Raw genomic sequence first — 26735 nt, 5'->3', positions numbered from 1 at the left:
CCCGCTCAGCTCCCACAGATGGCCCTTCCCCTTGGGGGGGGGGAGGTTATCTGCGTTCTTCTCTCGACCCGACCCGTCGAGCGCGGGGGAGGGCGCTCGGTGCCCGATGTACAATTGTATTCGGGGTCTTCCACTCCGTTCGGAGAGGGCTCACCCCCCCCGCGCGAGGGGACTTCCCCCCCACTAATCGCTACTACTGTTATTTCCGCAGGTGCTACTGCCACGAGGGTGGACCTTGGTGAGGTATGGGCGTCCTTCCATTTGCAGGGCGTGCTAGTGTCCAGGGGCTGCGGTTCTATGTCTGGGCCTACTGCGGTCACCCATGGAGTGGTGACCACGCTCCAGGTGACGACGTCCCTCCTCACCTGGTGTACTCGCCTCACGTGGTAACAGTCTTGCCTACAGCCGCTGTGAAGTGCCGTTCGCCGTACGAGAGGGGGGCGTGCCGCCGCCGCTCGTGGTTGCCGCGCTGCCGCGACCACACTTCCGCTGCCCTAGAGCTCGCCCCTGGACCTGCCGCCCCGGTACCAGGATGTTGCTGGCTGCTGCTCCACTTCCTGTGTTTTCCGGTGCTTGCTGACTGTACCTGCGATTCTGGGCTGACTGTCCATGCAGTTGCTGCGCTGGCTGTCCCTGCAGTTGCTGCGCTGGCTGTCCCTGCCGTTGCTGCGCTGGCTGTCCCTGCCGTTGCTGCGCTGGCTGTCCCTACTGATGCTGTGCTGGCTGTGCCTGCTGTTCCTGAGATGCCCATACCTGCTGACGTCGTCCCTGTTCGTGTGGTACTACCCCAGACTTTGGTCTGTCTGTACAGGTGCGTCCGGGCCCTGTGGCTTCGGCTTACAGCAGCCCCGGCTCCGCCCTGGATAGCAGATCTTACGTCTGTCCTGAGGAAGCTGACGAAGAAGAGGAGGAAGGTGTCGTCGTCGTCGTCTTCATCTTCTTCATCGTCGTCGGCTGCCGCCTCTTCCCCTTCGACTTCTAAGGCTTCACAGCCAAGGAAGAAGAAGGTGTTGCCTCCTGCCTCCTAAGAAGTCTCCCTCGGGAGCTTCTCGGGACCCGTCTCACCTCGGTGGGACGGGAGGGTTCCTTCCGCTGGTCCCTCCTGCTCCTTCGGGAGCGGGGCCCGTCTCTTCTTCCGCAAAGGAAGAAGACTACGGGGACCAGAGGGTACCGGCTAACACCGGTACTTCCTCGCCTCCGGTGTCAGTGGTTCTGCCACTGCATCAGGGTCCCGTCTCGGCCTGATCGTTCGCGGGAGGTACCGAGTGTACGGTCGCCTACCAGCGACCGTGCAGCCAGGAACCAGACCTCTGAGTCCGCTCAGCGTCAGGTTCACGGCACGGGGCGGAAGACTGGTGACAGCCGCTCACGCGACTCTCACCAGACCAGCTCTCGCTCTCGCGGCGACCAGCTGGCTACCCTGGGGACGTGACGTCCACGACCGGCCACGGGCTGAGGCTGGGAAGAGGTCCTCCCGTTTGCCGGTGCCAGCCACGGCTGGAACCAGCGACGTGACGTGCCGTGAGGACAAGCACCGGTCTCACTGTGACAGTGGAGCCTGCAGGTCGCCTGACCGTCGCTCTCACAGAGAGCGATCGGGTACGGCAACCAGCACCAGCTCTTCTGACACTCGAGATACGGGGCCGCTGTGCTCAGTCCAGCCGTTCTCCACAGCAAGACGGTTCGACCAGGCCTGCAGCTCGATCGCCACGCGGGTTGACGATCGCCTGCAGCCCTCCAAGCTGCTGGTTCTGCCAGCGAGCGAGGACGGGAGCGTCAGGTCTGCCTCTCCCGTACCTTCAACCTCCTCGGGTTACACCGGGAGGAGCGAGGTATTGAGGAGTGATCGTGAGGGGTGCGCCCCCCATGATCCCACCACGACGCCCTACGTGCCAGGCACGGTTCTTGGACCGGCCAGGACGTATGCGCAAGTGGATGGAGAAGACCGAGAGGGCTGTCGCTGTTCCCCTTTCTTCTTAGGAGGAAGGTTCTCGGAATATGCTCTTGTTCGAAGGGCTTAACGGTCCCACTTCTGCAAGATCTGTGACTTCCGAGATCCAGAGGAACTTTGCCGAGGATTATGGCGCTGATTCGTCAGCACAACGACCTCGGGGAAGGATCGCCGCTCCCACCAGCAGAGCCACGTCTCGGCTCGAGTCGTTTTGGGGCCCGAGAGGGAACCCAAATCGACGGTGGGTCTGCCGCGATCGGAGCTTGCCGACTGTGTTGAACCAGGTAGTCTCTCGTCTCCGGACAAGAAGGCTCTCTCTCAGTTCTGGCCGGTCGAACAAGCTACTTCACCTCCTCTACTGCGACAGAGGCGTTTTCTACGTGTCTTCGGACACCGTATTTGAATACCCCTTCGGTCCTCCTGAGGTTCGACCTCGACGAGGACTGGAATGAGTCGGAGGACGGTATCGGCTCTCTCCTGTCAGGTGTCGATCAGCCCCACCCAGACGACGTTCACAGTGGCGGCAGACCCTTACCTACAGTATGAGTTCGTAACCCTCCTCGGGAAAACGTTTTCTCCTGACGATACGTTTTCCCAGGCTCTTTGAGAGGCCATCGCGTAAGGCGATGGCTGCCTTTTCTTCTCCAACTGCTAGTTCCGCTGGGAAGGCGAGCCAGTATCCAATTCCTCCCCCATTCCCTCTCTCCTTACGGCTACGAGGGAAAGGGGAGGGATCCTACAGAGATTTCTCTGTAAGATCCCACGTTAGGGTCTGCGCTACCGGGGGACCTTCGGGTCCTACCTGACGTAAGCCCCGGTCGTTGAGGAGGGATCCTGCCCCTTTCTCGATTTCTACGGGAATCGGAGGATCACCAGCCGATATCGTTTGACGAAATTCGGTGGGGGGTTTCGCAGAGTGCTTAGAATTCCACGGAATTTCTAGCGCACTCAGAGTGTTCGAGTTTTTTACGATCTCCAAACACTTAGGCGAGACCACGGTCCAAGTGAGAGAGAATCCCGATAATTGTTACACGATAATCGGGAACCTCGCTTATGCTCGAATTCCTGTAATTTCTAGCATTTGGAAGAAGACTGCTGCTGAAAGAAGAGTATCTACAGTAGGCGTTATTAACCTGGAATAGAGAAGAACGGACGGGAACTTCCAGTTTGGCTTGAACTATCGTCTTCGGTATTCTGTTCACCATTGAAGCTTTCCTTTGGGAAGACTTCTCCTTCACTCTCTTGACTAGAGAACGAAGGCGGTCGATCTCCAATCCTTATTCTCATTCCTCGAGAGGAAAAGAATTTAGGATTGGAGGTCGTGGTACAGAACCTACAAATATACTACGTATATTACCCTCGCGACATGATTCTTTTTAACAGTTGAATTGTCCGGGGGGTAGGCACATACCGTAGTTTAACTCTAAAACGGTTTGTGACCGAGACGAATTGTATCTTAATTGACTGCAACTCGGGTTGCCTGCAACACCTCCAGCAGTTTATCAGTTTCGATTTTAGATACTTGGTATTGTCTGACAACACCAAATCAGCTTTTGTATTTACCGAAATCCGTTTCGGTTAAATATAATTGCTCGAGCGTATTCTTTATGCTCGATGGTTCTAGCCGAACGCATTCCTTCGTGGAATAATGGATTACCTGGCAACTCAGGATGACGAGTCACCGAGAGCTACTGCGTATTGAACTGTCCTGATAGCGGCTCAGTATCAGCTAGGTCTCGGAGATGCACGGTCGGTTACGTCTCTCTCCTCCCCTGGTTTGATTGACTACCGAACCGTATCTCTGCCCAACAATCATGGACTTAGGTCTCTGATTAACGGGGATTCTCGCAATAATGAAGGACCATCTACTGCTGTGACGCTCTGATTTCATCGCCTTCGACATTGCGAGAATTTTCAACAGAGATATCTCTTGGACTCTTTCATCTTTCTGTTTACCGCACGGTAACAGAAGTCTGTACTAAGTCACCCGCTGCATCGCCACCCGCGATAATGCGAATTGATTTTTGCAGACATCTGAGTTTGTCTTCAAAATATCTCGTATTCGTAGGTGTGCATTTATTCATTGCTCGCCCCGAAATTAACAGATATGTCAGAAGACATCGCCTACTCTCCGACCGGACAGCTCTACTTCCAAATGTTCAGCCCATGAGAAGCAGTCTTCAGGCAGTATTTCCCTGTCTTCATTACTGAAAAGCGCTCCGCTTTTATTGCAACTACGATCCTCACCGGACAGCAATGAATAGCGGTTAGCGTTCTCCAGTCTTTGTAGCACAGGTTCAGAATCTTGAGAATCCTTCTCTCGGTTCAGCTGTGAAGACGTAGGTTGCATTTTCTGTACACCTTCGTCTTCAACGGACACATAGTGTTGTTTTCTCCTTAGCCGAGAATCAACTATACTATGAGATATCTTGCCATCAGGGACCTCGGTCTAGAAGCAATTGACTTTCGCCTGTTGGGCACATGCCTTAAGAGAGTCATCACCTTGCCTTCTGGCATCGGTGACGAACAAATTATTTGTTTAGTCTCTTGGCATAACCCTTTTAAGGCGAAGGTCACGTGACTTGCTCGGGTGCTTGGACAACTTGCCTCCTACCGAACGCAGTCAGTCGGCAGCTGTCAGAGCGCCCAAGTCTGTTTACGAACTTCGCTGTGGACTTAGTTGGTTGTTCCATAACAGTCTTTTCTTCGTCCTAACGGCTTGTCACAGTACCCATACCATCGACACCCACCATTGAGTGTCGGTGTCCTATCCACTACCGAGAAGAACAACTTCGCTGCAGACGGATAGACCAGTATGGGTACAGGACATCACCGAAGTCGAGAAGAGGGATAGGTCATACGACCATTCCCTTCTTTTCCTCTGAGGTAATTGCATGACTTTTCCTGCGAAGTCAAGCATCCAGGGGATGGGGATTCGTGACGCTCGATTTCGTACCGAATTCGTAGCGAAGACTCTGAACCCTTCGGTTCCTGACGATCGGTTAGAGTCCTTCACAATCCCCTCCCTAATGGACTTCACCGCCTTCGATGCGAAGAGATGCTGCTTTGTCCTGTGAAACGCGACCGCGCTTTCTGAAGAAACTCGACATCCCCAGGCTGAGTGTTGAAGACTCTTCGACAGCACCAAGATGACCTAGAAGTACACTCCCTCGAGTTACACAAGAACTTCTCCGTGGCGCAGGTACTGAAGGCAGGGGTCTGGTACAACCGACCACTGGCACCTCCTTCTACCTTTTGGATATTGCCCACAGGTCCTTGGATCGTTTTCCTTAGGACCCGTGGTGGCTGCTCAACACGTTGTGTAGCTAACCCAGAACCCTAGCAGGCTGAACAGCATCGAGTCCTGGTGTGACTGTAAGAATAGATAAGTGAATGAGAGAGTGACTGGCTTCTCTTCCTATCTTTTTCTCCCCCTCTACCTGTGGGTAGAGGGATACGGTCATCACCTTTGCTGGATAAGGAGAGATGCCGGTGAGCTACTCGACAGAGCCCCATCCTATCCCTTTCACTAGGGATGGGACCGAATATCCACCACTTCCTCCATAACAAGGGGGGGGAAGTGGATGCCAACAAGAGACAAACCATAACTTTATGTTGCCTCTTGCAAATAGGAACTTGTTCTTGTTTGCTGGTACGAAGAGATACGCTTGCCTCTCTCTTAGTACTTGGTCCAGAGGTCTGACCATTGATCCTGCGGTGCACACCCGATCAATCGGACAGAGGCTTGGATCCCTCCCTCGCTCTTACGACCAGGGAGGCATTCCAAGGTTGGGCGAACACCAGTCTGTTCACAAAAGACTCAGATTCCTCCCACCAAGAAGTGAGTCTTCCTATTGTAAAAGGACCGAAGGTTTGTATGCCGTGTCGGAACAAATGACAATTTGTCGAAAATTGCATTTTTCCTAACTATACAAACCTGAGGTCCTTTTACACATAGTCCCACCTCATGCCACCCCTCACTCTGCAGTTTTTGCTTGGGCCAAAAGCAAAAGTGATTTGTTTACCTCCCAGTCGCAGCCGCTTAAGGCGCCAGCCTGTCGGACAAGCAGTTAACTACCGAACCCCTTGTTCGAAAGCTTACGACCTATCCAGCTGCCGCTAGTACCTTCCTATTGTAAAAGGACCTCAGGTTTGTATAGTTAGGAAAAATGCAATTTTGGACAAATTGTCATATTAAAACCATCTTGCTGTCTGACTGCACGCTGCTGCCTGCACCAGCTGCGCGCAAAATAGAAAGACTTATGTATTTTCAAATTGTAGTAGTGCTGATTTTAATTACTAACCCCAAAACTAAGAATTGTTTTTACCTCCATGAATAAGAAGTATAGATTATCACATGGAAGGTACTTTGGACTCAGAAGGTACCTTACAGTCAACATTGATGTTGAAGTACTTTCTTTGCAAACATACTGGCCTACTGAGTTGATTAGGTGAGGATACATACATTTTTACATGGTAGGTTGAGTATGAGTTACCTGTGTATGCTCCGTGGACAGGTCGGGATGAATTAGATTGATCCCACCTCCATTAAATTTTGGTAATCAGGCTAATTCAGGTGTTCAGGGAGTGTATTGCAATATGTAGTTTTGATAGTAAAACTAATACTGTAATACAGTGGTACCTCGAGATACGAAATTAATCCGTTCTGAGGCGGCCTTCGTATCATGAGTTTTGCGTATCTTGAACCGCATTTTACATGTAAAATGGCTGATCCGTTCCAAGCCCTCCAAAAACACCCCAGTAACTTTTATAATAAAGCTAAAAATTGACCTATAAACAATGAAATGATACAACAATTTGGACCATTCAATACCTAACTTAATATGTACTAGTAGTACTAATATGTATGTACCTGTAAATAAAGTGTATTAGTGTACATGGTACATATACAAGAAATACTGTACGTACGTACGATGTGGTAAAATGTGGAAGCTTACCTTTCGAGTGAGGCTATCTCCGAAAGTGGCGACAGAGGAGGAGGACAAACGGCAGATACGTACACTTTTACGAAACACATGAAAAAATGTCAGGAAAACATAAACTAAACTTTACGAAACACATTAACAAAACCGTAACACTTAACTTTACAAAAAACTTAAAATTAAAATTTTTTTTTGTCTTTTTATTTTTACATTTTTTTTTACTTGTTTATACTTTACATTTTTTTTTTATTTTTTTTTATTTTTTTTATACTAAATTTCAACTTCTTCACCACTTTCAACTTACTGTTTTTTGTGGTATCACTTGGTTCTTCCTTTTTGCTTCTCCTACTAAAGGCCTCTTTAAAAAATAACTATCCAAGGAAGAATGCTTCTGCCTGCTTTTGACAATGTTCCTGAAACGACTCGGGCAAATGTCATCGAACTGTGCAGGTATACAACCTGTGTAAGCCTTTTCGGGGTGTCTCTTTTCTACGAATGATTGCACCTTATGAAAAGCAGCTAGAGCATTCTTAATTTCTGCCGTTGTCATAGCGTTGTCATCCTCCTCCTCGCCGCTGCTAGAGAACTCTTCTTGAACGACGTTATGTTGCATCCTCCAACTCCTTCAGGTCATCCGTCGTAAGCTCCTCTTGGTGCTCCTCGAGAAGGTCATTGATGTCGTCCTCGTCGACGACCAGCCCCATGGACTTGCCGAGTGCAACGATCTTGTCAAGATCTGGTTGCGAAACAGTTTCAGGATCGTCAACTGTTTCTGAATCTGCAGCACCAGCTTCGCCCATGTCGAATCCCTCGAAGTCTTGGGCGGATACGGCATCAGGCCAGAGTTTCCTCTGCGAGGAATTCAAGGTTTGCCTCGAAACCTCCTGCTAAGCTTGGTCGATGAGTCGGATGCATATCACAACATCGAAATGCTCCTTCCAAAATTCACACAAGGTGAGGTTTGTGGTATCGGTGATGTCGAAACATCTCTTAAAAAGATGTTTCGTATACAGCTTCTTGAAGTTCGATATCACTTGCTGGTCCATGGGCTGGAGGAGAGGGGTGGTGTTAGGCGGAAGATAAAGAACCTTGATAAACGAATACTCCGCTAGGATATCTTCCTTGAGGCCAGGAGGGTGAGCAGGGGCATTGTCCAACAACAGCAGACATTTCAGAGGGAGGCGCTTCTCTTCCAAGAATTTCTTCACTGTCGGGCCGAAACACAGATTTACCCACTCAGTGAACAAAAGTCCTGTTACCCAGGCTTTTGCATTAGCCCTCCACATCACTGGAAGCTTCTCCTTAAGCACTTTGTGGGCCTTGAAGGCTCAAGGAGTCTCCGATGATAGACAAGTAAGGGCTTCACCTTGCAATCCCCACTGGCGTTTGAACAAAGTGCGAGCGTAAGCCTGTCTTTCATTGGCTTATGCCCAGGTAGCTTCTTCTCTTCCTTCATGATGTACATCTGACAAGACATTTTTTTCCAAAAAAATGCCAGTCTCATCACAGTTGAAGACTTGCTGAGAACTGTAGCCTTCTTTGAGTCATATCTCGTCGAACGTCTTAATAAAGGCTTCGGCCACTTTCGTGTCCAAGCTGGCTGCCTCCCCATGCCACACCACCGAATGGATGCCAGTCCGTTTACAGAATTTTTTAAACCACCCATGAGAAGCCTTGAAGTCTGGGGTTGGCGTCGATGTCCATTCTCCTCCGTCGTCTTCGGCCTGGGCAATCAAATTGACGAAAATAGCGCTGGCCTTGTGGCAGATTGCCGTCTCGGTTATCGTATCCCCAGCGATTTCTTTGTCTTTTATCCAGACAAGAAGCAGCCTTTCTATTTCATCGTGCACATGGCTCCTCTTGCTGGACAAAATAGTCACGCCCTTGGAAGGTGTAGCTGCTTTGATGACATCCTTCTGCTTAAGGATGGTGCCTATTGTCGACGGATTTCGGCCGTATTCCTTGGCGATCACGCTCAATCACGTACCAGCTTCCTATTTGTCTCCAAAGAAAGCATCCTCTTCTTTCCTACTTCAGCTTTCTTGGGACCCATGACTACGTATATACTGTACGTAATTAAGTTATGTAGTCCGTATGCGTATGAAGTAAATTTCTCACACAACATGATAAAGTAGTACTACAATGAAATCACTAACGAATTTACGTTAATAAACAAAATCGTATAGAACGAACTAATTCCGCATGCTTACGATAACGATGATGCCGCGAAGTGGCCGAAAAAACAAGCCGCTACGTAGATACATGATGGGATCATGGGAGAGATGCTGACCAATAGGAGAGAAGGATCTTATGGCGGTGACTAACATCAGGAACCAATGGGAGAGCGGGAGGATGGTGGCGATTCTACTCAGTTGGTGGTGCGCGTTTTAAAATTGTTATCGGTGGTCCAGGCAAATCTCGGACTTTACAGCAACAACCTTTCGTATCTTGAACAATTTTTGTATGTAGAGCCACAAAAATCTTCGTATTTGCTTTTGTATCGAGTTTTTCGTAAGTTGAGCCTTTTGTATCTTGAGGTACCACTGTACTTACCTGAACACCTGAATGATTCCCACCCTACTCCCCACTTCAATTTGATAGTGAATGATGCAATTGAGGGGACAAGCCTCTGGTGGCCGGTATTTGCAGTAGCATTACCAATGGTAACATATGTAACTCATTTGACTAGATTTTACCTGCTGTGTTGGTAATGCTGACAGTTGAAATTACCCACTTAGTGGGTAAATATGTGAGGATATATAGTGGGGCCCCCGTATTCGTGTTGTCCGGATTCACGGATTCGCGGATTTCTCTTTGGACATTATTTACCTATTATTTGCAGGAAATTCACCTTTTCGCGGGGTTTTTCTGATGATAAATAATCCCAACTTAGTGTATTTTGATGTTAGTTTGGTGACTAAATACATTTTTTGATACAAAAATGATTTACTAATTTTAAAATATTAATATTGATCAATACTGTCTTAGTAAGTTTAATAAGATTAAATATCACATAATAACAATAATAATTTTCTCTTTCTTACAGAAATGTATGTTTTCTGTATGATGATTAAATGATTTACAAATTTCAAATAATATAAATGTAGAGAGCAATCAATTTATTAAAGAAAATATTATAGTGAATTAGTAAGATTTTATTTTATAAATTAAAAAATTATGTAAGAATGAAGGAAATCCCAGTCTTCACGCATCTTTCTTTCGAACTCCAGGTACCAAACTGAGGTCCAACAGCTGTCAAATGTATCACGTAATGTGACTGGAGGGGAGGGAGTGTGTTTCTCTCTCTCTCTCTCTCTCTCTCTCTCTCTCTCTCTCTTTACTGATATTTGAGATTTTTATAGTACATGTATGTATATTTTCAAATGATAATAGTGATAATAATTGTAATTACAAAAATCATATGTGAAGTAAAGATTCTCTCTCTCTCTCTCTCTCTCTCTCTCTCTCTCTCTCTCTCTCTCTCTCTCTCTCTCTCTTACAGAGATGTATGTTTTTTGTATGATAAATAAATGATTTACTAATTTTCAAATATCAATATTAATGTAAACAGCAATAATATTAATTCATTAAAGAAAATACTAAAGTGAATTAGTAAGACTTTAGTTCATAAATTAAAAAATTATGTAAGAATGAAGAAAATCCCAGTCTTCACACATCTTTCTTTTGAACTCCAGGTACCAAATTGAAGACCAACAGCTGTCAAATATATCAAGTAATGTGACAGGAGGGGAGGGAGTCTCTCTCTCTCTCTCTCTCTCTCTCTCTCTCTCTCTCTCTCTCTCTCTCATCCTGAGATGAGAGATTTTTATGGTACATGTGTATGTTTATTAATATTTTCACATAATAATAATAATAATAATAATAATATAACTAATTTCAAAATTCATATGTGATAGTATTTTAAAGAAATACAATAATCTATCCATTTCACTCTTTTAAATAAGAATAATTTCTCTCTCTCTCTCTCTCTCTCTCTCTCTCTCTCTCTCTCTCTCTCTCTCTCTCTCTCTCTCTCCACATGAGGTACGCATGTCATAATGGTAACAAGCCCTCTGTTTGGCATGGAAGTTTATGTATACAGTATATCTTTAAGGGCGTTACTACATTTTATGGTGAAATAATAATATACAGTACTAGTTTCAAATAATATTAAGTTTAATGAGATTAAATAATAACTCTCTCTCTCTCTCCATTATTATTCTCTGTCTCCGGAATTATTCATAATTTCACTCTTGATGGTCAGATATATGATGTTGCCATTCAGTGCTCTCTCTCTCTCTCTCTCTCTCTCTCTCTCTCTCTCTCTCTCTCTCTCTCTCTCTCTCTCTCTCTCTCTCTCTCTGTGTTATTGGCTGTAGGTATATATTGTTAATGGTAAGATGTTTAAGATGACTTTGAAATGATATTAATAATACATATAACCTCAAAGATTAATACAGTAATAGGTTAGTAATTTTGGGTATATTTGAAGTAGGATGTTATTTTAGGTATACATTTGGTAGCTGAACTTTCAAGATAGGCAGTTATAAGCATTTTTAGTGGTGGTTCTAACTATTCGCATATTTTAACTATTCACGTGGGTGTCTGGTACACATCCCCTGCGAATAGGGGGAGAACGCTGTAGTTCGAGCTGGTCAGTGACCAGGGCTAATTCAGGTGTTCAGGTAAGTATTACAATATTAGTTTTACTATGAAAACTTCATATTTTATGAATTGTAGAATTCTAGGGAGTTGTGGTTTACTGAGATAGATATGGCATATGTTTTCTCTCTTGAAGAAGAGCATTAATGCTAGCCCTCGGTGAATCAATTGTTTTGTACATGCAGGTTTGGTTAAAGTAGCAAACTGTATGAAAATACTAATAACAATAATGCACATATCCTGCTTACTCTATAACCTGGTTACATAATTCCAAGAAATCTTCAATTTGTACTTATTTTCTATGTCAGTATTCTAAAGTTACTTGCTTTTACTAATTAAGAAATTATTTCTCTTGATTGACAAGTGCTAGCTGTTTTGCCCAACTATTACCATTGTTTGCAGAGTAGATGGGAAGTGAAATGGTCTTCAGATGTCACTGAAATTTACTGTTTTGTTTCAGAAAATGACAAAGAAAATGGTTGCAGCCCCCAAAAGACATCCCCAGCTTATTTGCAGACAGAAAACCAAAAGAACTATGAGGATCCTAAGGAAAATACATCAGAGACTGCTGACAATGACCAAGATAGCAGATCTGGAGGACCAAGAGTACCTTTCAGTCCATTAAAGAATAGCACTGTAAATCCCAGTCTGAATGCCAACGAAGTCATTACACGCTCCAAAAGTCCGTTCAAGTCTCCAGCAAAACCTTCCCTCAGCAGTGTCAGTAGCCCCCACAAAAGTATAAAAAGACTCACCTTTCAGAGCCCTTCCAAGTCACCATTGCGACGTCTTGAACTGAGTAGCCCTGCGAAGTCTTTGTTGAGAGGAGCGTATAGTCCTATCAGACATTTGGGAAAGGGTGTTGCCTCAGAGATCGACAGCCCCAGGAGATCGCCCAGGAAGCTAAATTTTGAACCCAGTAGCCCACGAAGATCTCCCAGAAAATTGCCTATGTCTCCCAGGAAATTCAGTAGCCCCTCAACTTTAGTGTCTAGTCTTTCACTGTCTAGTCCTTCTAGTACCAAGAAAGCCATATCTGTAGGGTTATTCAAACCTGATGGTAAGTACAATATTTTCTTTAAGCACTAGAACATAGCCTTATTTAGGTAGTCATTGCTTTCAAGGATGTTTTCTGAGCATTAAAATTCATGGTTTCATATCGCTTCCCATGTACTAGTTTAAAGTCTTGTGTAATCTTTCCATGTTAACACTTGAGATGTTTCCCAAGAGGTTAGGGACACTTGTGATTGGAAGGCCTTCCCTCCATCAGCAACCGCTTCATTACTTCATACCCTGATTGACCAAAAACATCATATCAGTAACTTGATAATTGTATTCAGAAAGTATAAGAATATATTGTTTTCTGTTCTGATTGAGAGATGTGCTTTGTGGGAAACAAACTTCAGAAGATATTTACCATGTAAATGTGTGCTCTTGTCTCCTTCAGTGACTGCGTATCGATCTGTACGGCAGACTTTGAATTCTGGAACTCCCACAACACTGGTTTGTCGTGAGGAACAAATAAGTGCCATGAAAGATTTTCTGTCGAAGCATCTTGAAAAGGGAAAACCGGGGTCTCTCTATATCTCTGGAGCCCCAGGCACTGGCAAGACTGCTTGCCTTACTTCCCTTGTAGCCAACATGAAGGTAAATATGACGTGAATTACTTAAAATGTTTAAGATTGTGTATGTGTTGGATATAGCACAGTATGGATATGCACAGTATGGATATGGAGTTTCTTGTGAGATTTATAAAAAGAATTGGGAATTTTCAATATGTTAATTATTATTGTCTGAGAATTATAATTAACTTGGGTTACCGTATATACTCGAGTAACGTGCGATCTCGCATATCATGCGACCCCCAAATTTTCACCAATAAACAGTGGTTTTGTCATGTATCTCATGTATCATGCGAGTTCCTTTTCCGAGAGCGTCAGTTCATAAGGTTGGTGGTTTAGCATGCTAATGGCCGAGTCATTCAGATGTGTGCTGCTGCTAGTCAAGTTACGGTAATTTTCTTACTAATCTCGAGAATTGAATATTAAATCTCAAGATTTAAAAAGAATCCTAAGATAATAAAATAATTGTAAAAATAACACGCCTTGGAGTCCTAAATCATTCTCTCTCTCTCTCTCTCTCTCTCTCTCTCTCTCTCTCTCTCTCTCTCTCTCTCTCATCTCTCTCTCTCTCTCTCTCTCTCTCTCAGGAATAAATACTGTAATTTGAGTCTTTCACCAACGGGTATCAGTAAATGTGTAGACATTGTGTTCGTGTTTAAAAAAAAATGTGCAGTACACACACATTCCGATGTTTCGGTTTTTGGAATTTTTCAGATTTCGGAAATGTGAGGTCAGATGCAATCATCAAACAAACATCACTACTGCAGCAAAAACATTTTTCCCTTTATGTTTTTCATTATTGTTATTTATTAATTACAGTTTATTTAAATAAATATTAATATAATACTGTTAAATGAATGTGAGATAACTAAGATCACCTATAACAAAATAGTGGGACAATTAATACCTTATGTTCACTAATAGCTATTATTTTCAAAACAAACATTCCGTAAAATGCAAAAAATATATGTACTGACAATCAAAATATAATAATGTTTGCAGTTCAACTTGTGAATTTTAACAATAAGTATGACTATATAATATATTTCACCATATCGATCTTGAAGTTGAAGTTGTAAAATTTTGAGGATGGTCCGGGAAAAGGATTTGTACTTCGTGATTACTTATCGCTACAACACCATGTGGTATTTTCATACCACTATATTGATGACGCATCGCTACGACACACTGGTATTTTTCATACCACTATACATTAAAGTTAAAATGATCATATTATATTATTGTTTTCACGAAGAAATAATTATATAAAGAAAATTATTGAGTAATTTTTGCCGTCAGCAGTCAGAAAATCACGAACATGGTAACGTTCAAAACTAGAGCCATCCACGGCATATGTCTATAAATAGAACAGAAGCAGAGGGCAGTCATTGGATAACAGATCACCATGGCTACCAATCAACCAATCAGGTGTTAGTTATACTACTCAGTGAATTTCTTAGAATGATCGTTTACACACGTGAAGCTAACGATGAGGTGTGTGTTTTGCATACAATACGTAGTTTTAGTTTTTATTAGTGTAAGTATTTTACTGATTACATGAAGAATAGAATGATTCCTTCTCATTACTTTGAATGCAAAATGGTTTGAAGATTCTTCCGCAAAAAGAAAAGAAAAAAATTCTTTAGAAGATGATACCTATTTACTAACGCGGTTGACATAGCTTAAAAAAAAATTCAGCTCTTTAATCTCTGGAAAAATGTTAATCTTTCTGTCCGCTGGTCACACTCTTTATATCCCCGGTGACTAACAACAACAAAATTTGTTTGTTTGTTTTATCTTCCAAGATGTAGGTATTTATTACTTATTACCTGTAGGTACAGCACATTTTTTAACAGTATGCCCATACACACACACACACACACACACAGTTGTGCTTGTCCTAATACCTATTGGTTTCAGAGACTCAAGTTAACACTTGCAGTATAGTTGAGAGGGGAGAGAGAGAGTTCATCCTAGATGGCCTTGGTTCATCTCTTTATCTCGCGAGGAATGTCAAGATTTGTTCCCTGCTCTTTGTAAATTTAGTCCATGCGACTGACAGCAACAAAATTCACATTTTTCTTTCTTCCAGATATGAATTACCCGTACTGCACATTTTTAACAAGCATGAACACACTGCATTATACTCTCTCTCTCTCTAAAAGATACCGTCAATTCAATTTATCAGTATCTTTTCCTGATAGACAGACAAAGTAAATATTTAGGACTCCAAGGCTTGGCATATGTCAATTATTTAATTATCTTGGGATTTTCCATGGTCAACTCTTGGGATTAGTAAGAAAAATGCGATTATTTGAGTAGCAGTAGCAGCAGCTGCAGCGCACACCCAAACGAATCGGGTTAAGCCTATAATACGCCAAACAATAGTATTTACAAAATGAGCGAGCTCTCTGGCTGGGCTGTTTTGGTCCTCCCACGTGTTTGATCGCATATCTTGCCAAAAATTATTTAATCCAACAACAAAAGAGAATAAAACCATTTCTCCCATTACAGATATCAAATATCTATCTTTACGTACGCAGAATTCTAAATTAAAATTACGTAGATTCACGATTGATAAAGTTTTTTTATGCAATAACAAGAACGGAGTCAGATTTTCTATCACCATGGCATCTCATCTTGATGCTGTTGCGAATATTTCAACCAGTTCCGCGTGCGTTTAAATCCATACTGGACTGTACGTCTGGAGGCAGTTCTCCCTTCTACACATATCTTGATTTCTTAATATCGTAGGTATAGAATAAATTGGTGAGCAAGGAAATATGAAATAAAGCATAACAGAGTAAGTTTGACGAGTGAGAAAATAAACAATTGTATACAAACAGATTCTCTCTCTCTCTCTCTGAGACAAAATAATAGATAGGAAACAATGACTGAATATTGCTTGAATGCAAAGTTTTGGCCTGACTGAAGTGTAGAGTGACTTTGACACCGACTACAAGTTATTCCTGGTCATCTCACAGCCATGGATAGACATCAACTTCACAGCCGAGAAAGGGCAATCGTATACAAAAATAATTAGGTATGGAAAATGCAAAATGCGGGCCTATGTTGTCCCATAAAAAAAGCTCTCGCTCGGACAGCTGAGGTTTAGAGAGAGAGAGAGAGAGCAGGGCCGAATAGGGAGATTAAAGTACCTGGGAATGAAAACCCCTTATAATCTTATAATTATAGCCTCGGGGTTTGTCTCAAGGACATTCAAAGGTCTGTCAAACACGGGCAGTTGTTGTTTAGCATAAGGGCAGATCTTTAAAAGCCACGCCAGAGAGCTCGCCACGGTGACAAGATTATACATGAAATGATCAAAGATCTGGAAGATGACGAATATGACTGCGTTCATGGCGAAGAATTCAGAGCAGTATTTGATGATACGGACACGGAGAGCGACTTGGGAGGATTTTAATTTATTAATTTTATACATTTTTTTTTACTTTAATAAATTTTCACTTAACTGCGTATCCTAAAATAAAAATAATAGTTCAAGTAAGTAATGTTTCTTTTACCGAGTAAAACAAAAAGTAAAAATTCCTTCGGTATTGTGCCTTAACAACTGATTTGGAAATTATAGATGGTTAGTCTAGAACAGTTAAACATGCTGTATAAACCAAAATAATGCAAATGGCGCACGATCGCTCTTTTGTATTTTAAAATACAATAAGTATATGAGAGTGCATTACAATATATTGGATATAGTGAAGTACAAGTAAAGCATAACTTTTTAAAAGATCTACTGTTTTCCTCCGGTAGTAACTATCGCAATCTGCCGATTTGGGAAAGCATAGACGGTACGCTAATTTTATACCGCGTGTATGATGCGACCCCTTTAAAATTAGCTTCAAAATTAGGTTTCAAAAGTCGCATAATATGCGAGTATATACGGTAAATGGATTAGCATTTCAAAATGTTCCTGTATGTAGGGTTTGTCTCAAAGCTCATCTATATAATTGGAATTTGTTTAACTTGATAGTCAAAGTCTTTTTGTCTTGATTAATGCCTTTTTCCAGTCAATGTTAGCAATCTATTTTTGTCATTTGAATCTTTTTTTTTTTTTTAGAGTTGTTTTATTTATGTTCTGCTACTATGGCAGACAGTTTGTGGTTAAACTGCTCTTATAATGATAATATTAAGTTCTTTCATGCAGTAACTTGATGAGGTTTGCTTGAAGATCATCACTGATTTTAATGAAAGATATTTCCCATAGTATATGATAGCTTTGTTAGATAGTTTGAGTAAATTGCAAAAATTATTTTGCCTCATGTATTCTCATGCTGAGGATATTATTGATATTGTTAAAGCTGTAATAAGGAAACCAGTGAATCTTACTTCTAGTCTCATGATAAAGTTATAGGTGTTGGTCAGGAAGATCAAAACTTGAACATGAAAATTAAAGGCAGAAAGCAACGTAGCTGGTGCCCAAGTAAGCACAACAAAGAACCCTTAGTGCCACTTGAAGTGTGATTTTAGAGTCTGTGGACTGGATTTTTTAATAATGTTTTATTCACAAATTACTATGTACAGGTTGTGTTAATTGAATTGTGGGTTCATGTTCTGGCAGTTGAATGAATGTAGTCATATACTATTACCATGGCTCAGGTATCTCCAATTGCATACGAAGCTTATGGCAATATTCTGTATTTTTGCTTATGAAGTTGAACTGAGAACTGCTGTATGTAGTAAAAAGTCTTGTAACTTCTTTACACATAACATGCAACATATTTGGTGTTACATATGATTTTTTTAAAGAAAGTTCCTTGTTTGTATAGGGGTTAGTGCCATCATTTGCGCCTCATTTGGTACACTGTATGCATTACTTAAGGGTCTATGCAGCATCCCTTCAGCCCCTAGCTGGAACCTCTTTCATTCCTTTTAATGTACCTTCTTATTTTCTACCCTCTCCTAACAATTTTTCATAGTGCACTTGCAAGGTTTTACTCCTGTTACACCTTTCAAGCCTTCTTAATATCAGTTTCCCTTTCAGTGCTGAATGACCTCATAGGTCATGGTGCATGGCCATTGGCCTAAATTCTATGTTCTATTCTCTTAAAGGACATCTTTAAGTGATTTTTGTATTTTCAGGAGAAACAGTTTAGGCAGATCTTTTTGAACTGCATGACTGTGAAGACGTCTGCATCTATATATGGGAAGATTGTTTCAGGACTTGGTCTTCAACCTCGAGCAACGGAGAAGGAAAATTCGAGGCTTATAGAAAAAACTCTTATGTCTTCTAAGAATCCTGTGTGAGTATAATTCAACATTTTGTTCTGTAAGAGAAATGATGAAAACGGGAGTTATATGGACTGAGTCAAATGTTAATAGAAATTTTTTCATGGAGATGTTGCTTCCAGTTTCTGAGAAAATACCTGTGAGATTAGTTTACTTCTATTCAATTAGTAATACTCTACTGAGTGTTGCAATCTCAGGTTGTTGCTTTATCTTTCTCGGTTATGGATAAATGCCATGGAAACTTTGCGGGATCTATATGACCCGTACCTTTGGCTAAAAGTTTAATGTTGTTCCCATAGATTCATACAGATTTCCAGTTTATTTTACAACAAGAATGCTTTAAGGAAAATCTTCATCAGTTATGAGGTCGATAAAACGACAAAAAACCCAAAACCAGTTTTCCTAAGAGTCCTGTGTTGTCAGCATTTGCAGAAATTTCTGTACGTACTACCTTACTGAGTGTTTTTCACCCTGAACTTGATTTTCACAGTTTAATCATATTGGACGAGATTGATCAGCTAGACAGCAAGAATCAGGAGGTTCTTTATTCTATTTTTGAGTGGCCATCATTGAAGGACTCCAAACTGGTTCTTGTCGGAATTGCCAATGCCCTGGATCTCACAGACAGAGTGCTACCCAGACTCCAAGCCAGGCCTACTTTTAAGCCGCAGCTGTTACATTTCCCTCCTTACTCCAAAGCAGAAATAGTCAAGATTCTCAATCAAAGAATAGAAGAGGTTTGTCTTCTGCATTTTTGTTTAGGTAGGAATGTCAACTCTGTCCTCTGATATTTTCCTTTGAGCCAGTTATCAAGTTTTTAAAAAGTGCATTGAAGTGAAAAATAATTTAGATTCCAAGATGAAAGCCAGATACTTTTGATTAAGTGGTCTGGTTGAACTAACCATTAATAAAAAGTCTCTCTCTTCTCTCTCTCTCTCTCTCTCTCTCTCTCTCTCTCTCTCTCTCTCTCTCTCTCTCTCTCTCTCTCTCTCTCTCTTCCTAGCTGCAACCCTTTCATTTCTTTTACTGTACCTCCTTTATTCTCTCACATGTTACTTTCCATCATCCTTAACAGTTGATTCACTGTTATTTTCAGCACTGAATGACCTCATAAATCCCATTGCTTGGCCTTTGGCTTAAAATTTATATTCCAATCCATTCTCTCTCTCTTAGATAATACAACTTCCTTACCTTCCAAGGTGCTTTAGTACAGTTATGTTTTTAAGTTTTGGTTTCTGAGACCAAATTATTTTGTCTATTCCTACAGATAATTGTGTTGTGCTAGTGCCTCGATAAGACTAAATAATGATTCATGATCTCTCACAGGCTGGGCTAGAGGATGTGCAGATTATACGGCCATCAGCCATTCAGTTCCTTGCTGGCAAAGTTGCAGCTGTGGCTGGTGACGTCCGCAAGGCTTTGGACGTATGTCGGAGAGCTGTTGAGCTGTGTGAAATTCAAGCAAGGAGACAGTCTGTGTTGAAACCATCATTGGGTGAGCACTCTTATAATTGGTTATATCTTGTGTAGTCATTAACAATATGGTATGTAATGCTAGGAGTATTCTTTGCTGACGAGCTTAGCTAATTGTTGCTAGGTAGTTGCGCTTCAACTAAGAGAAACACTGGGGTTGTGGCTTTCTGATAAGTAACAGTCAGTCAAGTAACAAAGCCATTATATTATAGTCTGCGCTTGAATACTTATTTGATATAGCTGACAGCAGTTGCACATAGTAGTTCTTAATTTAAACTATACCTGCACTTTACACTTAACATACTATTTGCGATCTGTGTTAAAGCATCTGCACCAATAAATTTAAGCTTAATATTGCAGCATTTATACTTGAGCTCTGAAAAGATTTAAGTTTTGGAAGCTTTATTCACGATTCAATATTAAAACATGATTCATGCTTTATTTTTCTCTGAGGAAAGTGTGCCTGTTTCCCACTGTAATAAGTAAAATGCAAACCATCTAAACTTGTTGTTATGGCTTTTGTAAGTTTGGAAGTAGTACTGGTTGTTCCCTACCATGTTCCATGGAATACAAGTTGTTTAAGAATGATTTCTAGTAGGTTTCTATTCCTTCCCTACCAGGGAGTCCAAGAAAGTCACCGAGAAAATCCCCCCAGAAGCAAGGAGCAGGCCTAAAGGTTGTGGAGATTCCTCAGATCATGGCCATCTTCAACGAGGTGTATGGGTCTCGTGTCATTTCCGCTGTTCAGAATGCCCCTGAGAGTTTTTCGTTGCAACAGAAATTGTTGATCTGCTGTTTGTTGATGTTTCTGAAGCATGCAAAGTCAAAGGACATTACTCTGGGAAAGGTAAGATCTTGAAAGTAGGATGGATTTGAAGTGTTTTATTTCTTTTATTCCCAGGTTATGTCATAACAGTCTGAAGAAAAGTGAGTATTTTAAAAAGTTTCAGTGAGCATTATGAATGATTTATTATTTGGCTTTGTCTTTAATTTCATTATTATTTAATTAATAGCTTAGTGTGGCTATCAAGTCACATTATAGACTTAAATAGGGCTCACATGAAGAATTGGTTCTAAATCAGGGAAACGGTTCATTTTCATTTCTATCGGCTGGTTGGATACATTTAATTTTTTCTCCAATTTCCAGGCAGCAATCCTAAAGATGCTGGTTAGTAAAAACTTGAGAATTTTTAGTATCAGTGGTCATTTAGAAATTCACCATTCAAACACATTTTGAGGTATTTGTCCAGTCTGTTTACTCGCACCTGGTTGTTCAACTTGAAATAAAACTGATTCCTTAGGAGGACCATGTGAGTCCTACAAATTTCATTGAGGAATTGGATCAAATTACCTGTCATTAATAATAACTAATGTAATTCTTGCAGTGACAAGAGGTAACAATTTTTTTGTTCACAGCCAAAAGATTTTTTGAGAAACTGGAGACTAGATCTGAGATGTTTTGGGTACAATATGAGGAAGGGAAAGAGTAATCAGTAAAAGGAACAGTAGATGCAAATCAGACAGAAGCAGTTTAAGGGACCTCTTCAGACCTTTAAATTGGGAAATTTAGATGCAAAATATAGTGGTGGTTACTTTAAATGATCAATATTTTGCTGCATGCTGCTTTTCCTGATTGCAGTAGATTTGTAGGTTTTGGAGTTTGTTGTGATCATTCCTAGCATGTCTTAGAAGTGGCTGTCTTTATTTCAAGTACTCAGACTTATGCCATGTGAGTTGGACAAAAGATATTAATGTCGTCATATGTGGAAGAATGGACGAGAGAAGAGATGATTAAAAATCAATGTACCATAAAACAATGTCTATGGTGAGCTTGACAGAGGGTTGTGATTTCTGACACTTGTTCTTAACTTTATAACCCAACTAAACCACAGGCATTTCTAGAGCCTCATATTGCATAGAGGTGAAAGTTAAAGAAGTTGGCAGCTAGGTAAGAAGAAATCAAAGTTATGGTGGAAAGGAAAATATAAAAATCACTATAGCCTAATGAGTAAGGAGACATTGTATCAGGGCCTATTGTGTATTGCAGGTGTCATAAACTGCGGTATTCAACTATAATTTGTTTTATTGGAAGAAATTCAAATATTATTGGAGAGTTATCGGTTTGTGGTCCTGTTCTTTGTTTTACTGATATTTCTCTTTTCTTGTTTGCATAGCAACCTTTTGTCATGGAGTTCAGGAGCAGTAAGTAAATCGTAGAAGAATAACCCTGAGAGCAAATTATTTGTCAGCACATTGAATAATTCAGTACAGCTTAAGGAATGGAACTGTTGTTCTGTTTTCAAATACTATTGGCAATCCTTTTTTTATTTGTATTACAGTTTCATGAGTTGTACACTAAAATCTGCAAGAAGCGTAGCATCCCAGACATGGACCAGAGTGAATTTTTGTCCCTTTGCACGCTTCTAGAATCTCGCGGAATGTTACAAGTCAAACGTGCCAAAGAAGTTCGAAGCTCAAAGGTAAAACCACAGTTCCTTTATCTGTATTTTTCCCCTCTGTGAAAATGATTATGCACAAGATATTGACTAGACATTAATTATAAATGCTGTCTTCATAGTTAAGATATCCCATTTACAAGTCTAAACATGGAATGTGTTCTTTCCACTCTCTTACCAATATGTTCTTTACCTTACTCAGTTCACAATCTTTCTTCTATCTTACTTTCCAACCTCTCCCAACAACTGTTTCTTAGTGCAAGTGTGAGGTTTTCCTCCTGTTATGCCTTTCAGACTTCCTTTACTCTTAGTTTTCCTTTCAGCACTGAATGACTTCATGGGTCCCAGTGCTTGGTCTTTGGCCTAGTTCGATATTCTATTGCTTCCTCCAAACCACTTTCTTCTTTGTTAGAAACCCCTTTTTTTTTTTTCCCTTCAGGTAATTCTGCGTCTAAACCCGGAGGAGGCAGAGAGAGTCCTTGGAGATCGTTCTCTCCTAGCTGCTGTTCTAGAAGACAAAGAGTGTTTAGGGAAACTATGCAAAAAATAGTTATACTGAATTTCAGCTTTCAGCATCAGTTTTATATGGCACTCAGTGTAAATATATCTTTTGAATATTTTACCCGTACGTTTTTGTATATATTTTGTAAGACGTAAGTTTTTTACTCTTATTATTTTATCATACACAAGTCATTTCATATCTTTTATGTTGTAGGTACTGTTTGTCATAATTTATTTTAATCAAAATCTCATTTCATTAGAATAAGTCAATAGATCATTGTAGTTTTTACCGTGACCCGGTGTCTCATATTGTTTGACAATAAATCTTGTAAAAATTTGAAAGGATTTTTTTGTGTCAAGTTTAGTTTATATGGCATCACATGAGTTTTTTCATGTAAAGTTTGTTTGTCATGCAAAAAATAAGACTGGTTTTGTTTTTGAGGTATTTTTGCCACATACACTGTATGTTTGAAATTTGGTGGGGTACTTTGCTATCCCTATATTGGGGTACCACTAATAGGATCTCTTTAACTGTTTGGGTCACTTCCCTCTTCTGGTAAGCTCCCAATTTGACTTTAGTTTGCTCCAGTTGTCACACGTTGAGAACAAACACTTTGGGACCCAGTAATCTTGTTGAATCACCAAATTACATTGGCAATAAGAACTTAATAGAACTGGTGAAAAAAATACCATGAAGGTTCCCTCTCTACTTAGTTGGAGCTGATTGAATGCATATTATGTCCTCTTCAGAGACTTTGATACGAAGTTCTTATTTCACGATTGATTTTCGTCAGCTTTTCACGCTTCATAAAGTCAGAGAAATACAAGATGTCCTCCAGTTTTTCTCATCCCTCTTTGTTTCTTCAATAAAATCGCATTGTTCTGGCTCTATACTCAGTCAGTCAGTATAGTAGAACGGGTATGGGAACAGCTCTTGTTCGTCGGGCAATGTCCGCTAGTGTGCACAGGGCCATAGACTGAAATTGATTAAGAATGTAGTCTTTCCTATAATGGAGTCATGGCACACCATTCCTTCTATCCGCTAAACATATTTATGTCAATGGAAGATATTGATCTTCTAGTAATTAGGATGTTTATGAGGATTATCCAGAACACAAGGGTTTGTTTACTGCCAATGGTGATAAATATAGAGTACCATTTATAAAAGAAAAGTGTCTTTATATGACTTACAAACTTCTTTATTGTTTAAGCAAGATAAGAGAGCCAAATTCCACAGGTGTAAAGGGAACTGAATTGGGAAGTGTTTTTTTCTAATGGGTACAACACTATTAGGACAGAAAGTGCTGTTTTGAAGTTGACCATGTCATCGATTCTCAAAAAAGTAGGATCTCTTGGAATGTAGGCTATAGTTTATAAACCATTACACTCTTATACCGTGAATTTTGAATTGTTGTCACAACTGACGGTGTACACTGCCAAACTTCCAGTTGGTTGTGGGCCCAATTTTAAGCAAGAAATATAAAGTTAAGGAAAGTATTAGGCTTGGAAATTACAAGATGTGCTAACAAGCAATTTTCCCTGTCTGGTTGACTTTGCAAAAAAGTCATTTAAAATCAAACTTGAGATTTACAAATTTTTTTATATTTTAAATATCTCCTGTTTGAGTGTGATGGATTGTAGGTGAAAATCTTTAACCATCCATGATTGAAAAAGGATTATGAAGCCTTGGTGACAGATAAAGCTTTTTGAGTACCCATGAATTGAGATAGGAGATGCAGCAATGCATGTGCCGCAATCATTGTTTGAAAAATTATTTAAAACAACAACAATTAGAAATTGTAATTACTATGATTGAAAAATTGTTTAAAGCAACCATTAGTTACTTTTAGTCACATACTGGGTACATTGAGAGCTATTTTATTCAACCAGCCATCAAAGAATTAACTGTTTCTTTTTCCAATTACATTTTCCATCAGAATATTGAGTTTAGCATGAATCCAACCACAAGCCTTAGAGTAGCCAGTGTATAGTTCCTGAATTCTCTCTTCAGAAGTTGGATTTTCAGCGACTTAAGTGCACTAGACAGTTTGTTGTTAGATGGGAATGGTGAATTGCAAGTGTGATATAGTACGTATAGTAGGCTAACCTTGCTATAGTAAATATGCAGTAAATGTTCCATGCTGTCAAACTTCTCGGTTCTATAGGTCCTTTATAACTTGTGCCTTGAACGTAAAATAGCTCCCTTGAGGATGTTGTGGATTTAGAACCTCGAAATCTCAAATAAAGTAGCAATTCATTACTACCCTAAAAGATAACATTTGGGTTAGTCTTTTCCTTCTTTTTCCTCACAATCTCCACCAGAAAACCCTTATGGACCAAGAGGGCTCCAAGACCTCAGGTTTGTTAGATATGAAAAATACAAATTAGTTACAAATTTGGTATTTTTTGTACTCCGCAGTTATGCAAGTAAGTATAGAAACAATGTGACATATAAGGTCTCAAAATCAGCCTGTGAGTACTCGTAAGATTTTGAGCGAGATTCGAGTTCATGTCTCCAGGGGCTGCTCAATGAGTAAGTGGAAGTGATTAGTTCTAGTACTATGTATTGAGGGTATTAGTCTGTCATCCTTGTTGATACTGAAATCGGTTGAGAGATATCTTCCTGTAATTTAGAAACAATACTGAAATTGGTTGGGAGATATCTACCTGTGATTTAGAAACAATACTGAAATCGGTTGGGAGATATCTCCCTGCAATTTAGAAACGATACTGAAATCGTTTGAGAGATATCTCCCTGCAATTTAGAAACGATACTGAAATCGGTTGGGAGATGTCTACCTGTGATTTAGAAACTGCAAAGGGTGCCAGGTGTTGTAGTTTTGTAAGGCTTTTAGATGTTTTTTTACCAAGTGTCAACATCAAGTGTACAGTCCATACAATTAATTTTTCGCTGTAAATACAGACAAGAACACAGGCAATCAACAATGAGAAGTAAAATTCTTAATATATTCAGAAATAATTAGCAGTGCTAGAGTAAATACCTTAGAAGTAGATGACAGGAAAAGGTGAACAGAGCAGATGTGAAGAAGTCTGAGAATTTGGACCCTTTACTGGAGACGCATTCTCTAATATTGAGAAGGATCAGCTATGGTCCAATCAAGAAGATAAAGCTGTACTGATGTCATATTTACTTTTCCATAGATCTGTCTGGAGAGGAAATTGAGAAAATCTTGAGCAAATCAAACCGCGCAACTGACGTAGGAGCTGTTACAGAGGCAAAATCACCCTAAAACCACTGAAAGAAGACTGAAATGGTTTGGTCATGTCATGAGGAAAGATGAACACTATGTAAAAGGGTTATGAGCATGGAGGTGGAGGGCAGAAGAGGGAGGGGAAGCCCAAATTCAGGTGGAAAGATAAATTATTGAATGACATGAAGGAAATGGGTCTAAGAGAACAAGATGTACAAGACAGAGGAAGATGGAGAAGGCTGACTAAAAACAGGGACCCCATATAGAAATGGGAAAAGCTGAAGGCAAAGAAGACTACTGCCCAATCTATGAACGAGATTAGAAATATAGTTTTGTGCAGCAGCTATATCTGGACAATAAAGAGGAATTGTTAGCTAGTATATACTTTGTTCCGACACGGCATACAAACCTTCGGTCCTTTTACAATAGGAAGGTACTAGCGGCAGCTGGATAGGTCGTAAGCTTTCGAACAAGGGGTTCGGTAGTTAACTGCTTGTCCGACAGGCGCGCGCGCGCGACTGGGAGGTAAACAAACCACTTTTGCTTTCGGCCTCACAGCGAGTGGACGTGTGTGTTCGACGCTCTCTGCCCGCTTCTCGTCGTTTGCTTTCCTTGAGTATATGGTTGTGTTTGTGTATGAGGGAATCATTGTAAGTACAATCATTTCTCTT

The 26735-nt window shown here is 41.0% G+C and overlaps 1 protein-coding gene across 2 annotated transcripts in view; it reads left to right on the top strand.

Annotated features, from left to right (window-relative positions):
• Positions 1 to 23187, top strand: part of LOC135205307 (cell division control protein 6 homolog) — an 83121-nt gene extending 59934 nt beyond the window's left edge. For both annotated transcript variants that reach the window (XM_064235729.1, XM_064235731.1), the window contains exons 3-10: positions 12017 to 12616; positions 13004 to 13203; positions 18276 to 18436; positions 18913 to 19159; positions 19749 to 19917; positions 20516 to 20742; positions 22235 to 22375; positions 22791 to 23187. In XM_064235729.1, the coding sequence (XP_064091799.1) occupies positions 12017 to 12616; positions 13004 to 13203; positions 18276 to 18436; positions 18913 to 19159; positions 19749 to 19917; positions 20516 to 20742; positions 22235 to 22375; positions 22791 to 22901 (1856 nt within the window). In that variant the 3' untranslated portion in view covers positions 22902 to 23187. The remainder of the gene's footprint in view (positions 1 to 12016; positions 12617 to 13003; positions 13204 to 18275; positions 18437 to 18912; positions 19160 to 19748; positions 19918 to 20515; positions 20743 to 22234; positions 22376 to 22790) is intronic.
• The last annotated feature ends 3548 nt before the right edge of the window (positions 23188 to 26735 follow it).

Source organism: Macrobrachium nipponense, chromosome 49 (genome assembly GCF_015104395.2).
Source record: "Macrobrachium nipponense isolate FS-2020 chromosome 49, ASM1510439v2, whole genome shotgun sequence".
Lineage (NCBI taxonomy): Eukaryota > Metazoa > Arthropoda > Malacostraca > Decapoda > Palaemonidae > Macrobrachium > Macrobrachium nipponense.
The sequence above is the reverse complement of the archived record's forward strand: the minus strand, read 5'-3'. Positions and strand labels throughout refer to the sequence as shown.